The 6,920-nt window shown below is 39.6% G+C and overlaps 1 protein-coding gene across 3 annotated transcripts in view; it reads left to right on the top strand.

Moving 5' to 3' along the window:
• Positions 1-1,072: 1,072 nt before the first annotated feature.
• The window catches only part of LOC112606250 (glycine N-acyltransferase-like protein 1), a 13,315-nt gene continuing 7,467 nt past the window's right edge, over positions 1,073-6,920 (top strand). The window contains exons 1-4 of one of the 3 annotated variants that reach the window (XM_025356452.1): positions 1,073-1,120; positions 2,088-2,211; positions 5,472-5,591; positions 6,275-6,382. In XM_025356452.1, the coding sequence (XP_025212237.1) occupies positions 5,514-5,591; positions 6,275-6,382 (186 nt within the window). In that variant the 5' untranslated portion in view covers positions 1,073-1,120; positions 2,088-2,211; positions 5,472-5,513. Of the gene's footprint in view, positions 1,121-1,794; positions 1,869-2,087; positions 2,212-5,471; positions 5,592-6,274; positions 6,383-6,920 lie in introns of those variants that run through there. The other 2 variants (XM_025356450.1, XM_025356451.1) reach the window with 2 other exon arrangements.

Below are 6,920 nucleotides of genomic sequence, written 5' to 3'. Positions count from 1 at the left end.
TTGATCCCGCCACTGCACTCCAACCTAGGTGAAAGAGCGAGACCCTTCAAAAAAACAAATAGAGACAGAGAATAACAATGGGGCACATAAACATTGCAGAGTGACTAGGGGAGGAGTTGTAATTTTTAATAGGATGGCCAACGGAGGCCTTATTGAGCAGGTGGCTTTTAGGTGAAGACTTAAAAAAGGTATTAGAGTCTTCTGTACGTCTAGTGAGAAAACAGAATACAGGCAGAAGAAAAAGGACAACCAAGTGCCTGAAGCAGAGAGGCCAAAAGAGTGAGGTCTAGGACCTGACTGGACAGATATCCGGGAGGTAACTGGACTCTAACTTAGAGAACTGTTATAAGCAATTTGTATCTCTTTCTCTAAATGAGATTGAGAGTTACTGCAGGAGTTGCACAAAGGAATGACAAAATCTGGCTTTTGTTTTAAAAGGGGCATCCAGGTTTGTTATTGATGGAAGACTAAAGACATTCTCCATCCAGAAAAGACTGCTAAGAACTGTGAAGCATATAAAAGTTAACCCTACTTGGGGCAAAGTTTCATGAATGCTGGCAGATGACACAAGCTTCTTAGGTCAAAGACAGGGTTTTATGACTCACTCAACAGGGAGAATGGTTTTTGTGTTTGTGTCAGTCATCCTTGCTCCACAAGTCCTGCAGAGGAAATACAGAAAGGCAGTTTAATGTTGCAAATGCAACAGATGTGTGTTGCGGCCAAGCAACCCTGAATTTAGGGAACCTGGATGTTTTATAATGAACTGCAAGCAAACCTGTCTGAACTTTGCTCCAGAGGGAGACATTATCTTTCTTATCCTCATCAGTAAGCAGACCTGCCCTCTGCTTCAGAAGAAAGCAATATATCTAGCTTCCAAGATGTCGTCTTTACAAACATCCTTGAAAAGATAGGAGTGAAGGGTATCGATGTCTCTGCTAATAAGACATACAGAAATGTGAGAAGTCATGAAGAATTTTCTCCCAACCAGAATTAGCAGGATGTCGTAATGAATTGGATGTACAGTGGGAGCGGAAAAGATACTTAAGAATAACTCCAAAAATTTTTATTTGAACAGGGGAAAAAATGGAGTTGCCATCAACTAAGTTGAGAAAGACTACAGGTGAAGTAGGCTGGGTGGAGAGGGTGGATAAGGAGTTCGATCTGAGACATAATGAGTCTGAGATGGCTATTGGGTGGAATCCAAGAAATGTCAAACAGGCCATTAGATACATATGTCTTGAGTTTGGAAAAAAGTTTGAGTAATAATTTAAATGTATTAGTCATTGGCAGGTACATTTATTTTAAAGCCATGAGACCAGATGGGATCACCAGGAACTTTGAAGTAATCCAAAATTAAGAAATTGGGGAGAATATAAGGGTCCACCAAGGAGACTGAGAAGAAGTAACCTTTAGTAAAGTTAAAGGGAAACCAAGAGTGTGTTGTCTTGGAAACCAAGTGACAGAAGTTCATTAAAGGATGATCTATTAAGATGAGAAGCAATAATTGACCATTGGATTTAATAACATAGAGATCACTGACGGCATTAAAAAGTGTTTCAGTAGAATGGTAGCAGCAAAAACCCAATTACATAAGATTAGGAGGGGGATTAGAGATAGCATGTGTAGATAATCCTTTCAATAAATTTTGCCACAAAGTGTTAAAACAAACTAATTATGGCCTGAGAAGGACTCTGTACTTCTACATTTGGGTCCTGTGGGTGAACTGTTACTTACTTTAATAGTCAGACAAAATTGAAAACCTTATTTAGTAGTGTGCACCTGTAACAATACTTGAGTGTTGGCCAATCCCAGCAGCCATACTTCAATCACTCATAGACTGCTGAATGTTCAAACTGTGTTCAAATAAGGCAAACCCCCAGTTGTAACCAATCTCACTGTTTCTGTACCTCATTTCCGGTTCTTGTACTTCACTTTACCTTTTTTGGTCTATAAATTTGTTTTGACCATGAGGCACCCCCGGAGCCTCTGTGAATCTGTTGTGATTCTGAAGGCTACCAGATTCAGATTGTTTATTGCTTAATTAAACTCCTTTAAATTTAATTCAGCTGAAGTTTTTATTTTATCAGATGGTGTCAGAAGCAGGATCTGAAGTGGAGCTTCCAGTATCCCCAGGAGCACTAAGTGAACACAGAAAGTACCTGCAGGATCCAATTGCGTCCACTGGTCTCTCAGAGAGACTGAGGATAATACGTAAGCTCCCTCTCGCATTTTGGAGGTTCACGCATTTGTGTTTTGAGCTCTTTGAGTTGCTTGGAGCAAATTTCTGATCCAAACTGGGTTTGGCGTCATAACAGGAAATAGACTGGGTCTGGGAACAGATTTGATCTTGGAATTGATGGACTTGGATCCAGTTAGAGGCCTCTTACATCTCACTGCGTCAGAAAGGAACTGATATTAAGCAGTAACGTTGCAGGAGTTATAAAATTTGGCTTTTGAAAATTCACAGGGATATTTGTGTTCTACCCCTTTGTTTCTTCTTTTTTTTTTTTTTTTTGTGCGCCTAGGTAGGAAAAAATTCATTGGCTTATCAAGAGAACCAAAGAGTAAAGCCAATATTTTAGGTAAAAATTGGATCCTTAATTTCTGGAAAACTGAGTTCCTTCTGGCTTATACATTAGGACTGGGAGGCAGCTAAGTCTTACAGAAATGGCAAAATGTTACTAAAGATAACTTAGAGTGGAACATTCCAAATGAATGGCAATGCCAATGCATTTAAACAATGCCAAGTACATTTAAAAATGAGAGCTCTCAGGAAAGTACCTTTTGACTAAAAACAGTTTTGGTACTATGGAGTGTCAACTGCTATTCTCTTTGGAATAATCTGTCTTGCACTCTTTGTTGACCGCTGTGGGTGACAGGATGAGGCACGTACAGAATCGTGAGACCTGGGGAGCTTTTTCCTTCTCCCTACAAAAAAAGACACTTGATAGCTGATGGGACTGTGGGGAAAAAAGACAAAAATATATAGCGTTTATTCTGTTTCCATAATTCTCATCTTTAACTATGGTTCAAGTGCCTTCCATGTTTTTTTCAATTTAGCCTAAAAATAAAAACATGTCAATGGTACAAAATAAAATTCTTAAATAAGAAATAAATCACACATACTTTCACTGCCCAAAAACAATTTTCATGTTTATTTATTCCCTTCAAGTCCTTGTCCACATGCAAACATACTATGGGTACATGTGTAAAAGTTATATATTTTGATTTTTTTACCCATTATTCATTATAATTGCTTTTTTATAGTCTTCACAGTGACCACTGACTGTGTACTACTCATATTTACTAACTGCCATTCACAAATTTACAATTTCTCTTTAGTGGACATTAAACTTATTTTCCATATATTATGAAAAATTATTTTAGTTAAGGAATGAAATTCTGATACATAATACAACATAGGTGAACCTTGAAAACATTATGCTAAGTGAAATAAGCCAGACCCAGATGGACCAATATCATAGGATATATAGGAGCCAGGGACTAGGGAGACAGGGAATGAGTAATTGTGGTTTAATGGGTATAGTTGCCATTTAGGATAACAAAAACGTTCTGGAAATGGATAAGCATTATGAATGTACATAATGCTGCTGCATTCTATGCTTAAAAATGGTTAAATGGTTAAGTTCTGTGTTATGTATACTTTACAACAATTTTTTAAAGAAGGTGGGGAGGGGTCTCTCCAGGTTTTTAGCAGCTTCCTGATTTAGAAAAGAAATGTTAATGGTAGGAATACAGGTAGAGAACACTTTTATTTGGGTAGATGTTAGAAGCTGAGGCCAGGGTGGGGTCATAAGAGCAATATTAAGTATGAGGCGGAGGAGGCCCTCAACTAAGGTCATTGCAAGGGGATGGAGCAGGGAATGGATAGGAGAGGTATTTTGGACAAACATGTGGCAGCTGATAGATGTGGGGATCGTTCTCATGTATCAGCCCAGACTATAGTGTTCCTGGGGCAAATGGAACACAGGTTTTTTTGTGGGGAGTGATATAGCATGGTAGATCTTGAATTAAAACTTTAAAATCTTGACCAAAAGCTCAAAGGAGAAGACAATGGTGAAACACACAGGTATGGGCAATTTTAGTTAAATCAGGTGAGAAACAGATCAAAGAAATCACTTGGAGATGGAAAAAAACACCAGTGTTTTTTGACAGCTACAAGAACAGCAGAGTCAGACAGGGGATAGGCTTATGCCAGAGATCCAGTTTTATTTACTAAAAGTTCCTTGAGTATTCAAACATTCCGAAATTCTGAGATCTTGCAAAAGGATGCCTTTGTTTAAACATTGCTTCATCTAGCTACAGAACATAGTTTAACTTTGAGGCCTTTGACCCCAGACAAGACAAAAGATGTTCCACCTTGCCTATTACTTAACACATGTCTGTTAACTATTTAACCTTCATGGATAAAAAATTTCAAACGTGTATTAACTAATTTGCAAATGATTGTTTCAAATATCTGATCCATGGGTTTCTTCTCTTACATTAATTAAGCTTGTCATAAGTTCTTTACATTTTTAATTATTGTTATATTATTTGATATAATTGCTGAATCTCTATGTGACATGTTGATTAATATAAAGTCAATTAAAAAACCAACATGTTAGATATTGTTCTTACTTTATTCCAGGTATAATACTATGCATTTTATATGTATTGCATTGTGTAATCTAGTTCCTCTGGAAAACATGCATTCTAATTTCCAGTTCCAAAGTGGTGAGAAAACACTTTGAGATTCTGATTGGTTAAGCAACTTAACAAAGAAGTAGGAGACAGAACTAAAATTTGAAAGCAGCCTAAGCTTTGAACCTATCAGTTGTGATGATAACCTTCTCCAAGTTATTGTTAAATTATTGGCACATTTCTGAGAATTCTGAATGAACTTTCAATAAAAGTTTACAGGTATGTGTCAAAATTTTTCTATCTTTTTTAAAATTTTTAATGAAACTGGGACAAGTTCCAAAATGGCCATAGGTCTGAAATATTTGGCCCTGAGAAACTAAAGAAGATCTGTGCCAACTCCTGCTTTAAGTTTTTTAGTCATACTTGTTCTTAGAGAGCTGATATTTTCTATTCCGGATGAAAGAAGAATTCTCAGGCATCTGATGACCAAAATATGGGAAAAAAGTTGTGATGGCGGTGGTGGAGTGTCTGCTACAGGCATTTGGGAAGCTCACAGAACTCTTAATATTCACTTTTAATTCATTCCACCAGGGAGGAAGGGCCTGGGTTTCAGAGCCATTCATATATGGTTTCAAAATCTGACTTTGGCATTTATCTCTGTAAGAACTTGAGAAATTTACTTAGTCTCTCTGAGCTTTGGTGTATTCAGAATGAAGATGATACTAACAGTACCTACACCATGAATGTTACTTGAATGGAGATATATAAAGTGCATTTTAAATTCATTTGGTTCCTTAACATGTTCTGTTCACTTCTTATCTTTTCAGAGTTTCTTCTTGAAGGTCTCGAGGTCTGAAGCATCCCACAGAATGATCCTACTGAATAACTCCCATAAGCTGCTGGCCCTATACAAATCCTTGGCCAGGAGCATCCCTGAGTCCCTGAAGGTGAGGGAACCGTGGGAGGTCAGGGTATGGGAGTAGGGGTGTTGAGGATGAGAAAATAGCAAGCTTGTGATTCTGGTCCTTCCTGACTTTTTGCAAAGGGTTTGAGCTGGGGAACAGGATGGGGTTGGGGGCACAAGAGGCATATCACGAGCTGCTGCTTCTCTTCGGGAAGAGGCAGCTAGGCCCACTCAGCAGGTTTTGTCGCCCATTGGAGAGGCGGTGGAGAATGGTTGCTACAAACATGGTTTGGAGCCAGTCCGAATGGATATGCATTCCAAGGCTGCCATTTTCTAGTCATATGGCTTTGTGGATGTTTCTTTCCCTTTCTCTGACTTTATGTTTGGTCTTTTCTTCAATGAAATAGGAATACGATTAGCACCTACCTCTTAAAGTTGCTGTGGGCACTGAATAAATCTATACAATATAAGTGCTAAGAGCATTGCCAAGTGCCCAGCTAGTGCACAGTAGCTCTTTGGTATCACAAGGACACCTGCCTATGAGTTCTGCCTGCTTGCTGGTATCTTCACATCCATCAGTATGGTCCTGGAGATGCTGCTCATCTCACCATCACTGATGTGGTCCCAGTACCTTTTCTTAACCTCCATTTTTCTCTTCCTCTTCACATCCAGATCCCCATCTCTGGGGATCTCCACCTCTCCTAGTCCCTTTCATTCCTCCTTCAGGTGTACGGCTCTGTGTATCACATCAATCACGGGAACCCCTTCAACATGGAGGTGTTGGTGGACTCCTGGCCCGAATATCAGATGGTTATTATCCGGCCTCAAAAACAGGTAGGCACACAGACAGGGACTGGTGGAGCCAGGCAGGTCCAGAGGGCCTGAGGAACTGACCAGTTCAGACACCAGGGCTGCTTTTATAGGGTGAAAGGAAAAATGAGTATTTTAAAACACTCCTTCAGTACTTGGCACCTTGCATGAGTGCCACGTGTTCCCACCCTTTCTGTAAAGCCTAGGACTCTTCTGGGAAAGGCGGTGGAGGGTGGAGGTGAGGAAAAGGAGAAGGCTGACATTCACAGATTAAGGGCCCTTTGAGGTGGCAGGGGTCAACTGCAGGGGCTGAAAAGAGGCCAATTTACAGGGAAAGTTGGGTGTCTGAGATATCAGAACAGTGACTTAGAAACAAAAACCAAAGCAGAAGTCTACCAGTAAAATTACCTCTCAGGGCCAGGCATGGTGTCTTCTACCTGTAATCCCAGCACTTTGGGAGTCCAAGGCAAGAGTATCACTTAAGCCCAGGAGTTTGAGACCAGCCTGTGCAGCATAGTGAGACCTCATCTCTACAGAAAATAAACAAAATTAGCAGGGCATG

The sequence above is a fragment of the Theropithecus gelada genome, chromosome 14, assembly GCF_003255815.1.
Source record: "Theropithecus gelada isolate Dixy chromosome 14, Tgel_1.0, whole genome shotgun sequence".
Classification (NCBI taxonomy): Eukaryota; Metazoa; Chordata; class Mammalia; order Primates; family Cercopithecidae; genus Theropithecus; species Theropithecus gelada.
This window is presented reverse-complemented; position numbering and strand designations above follow the sequence as displayed.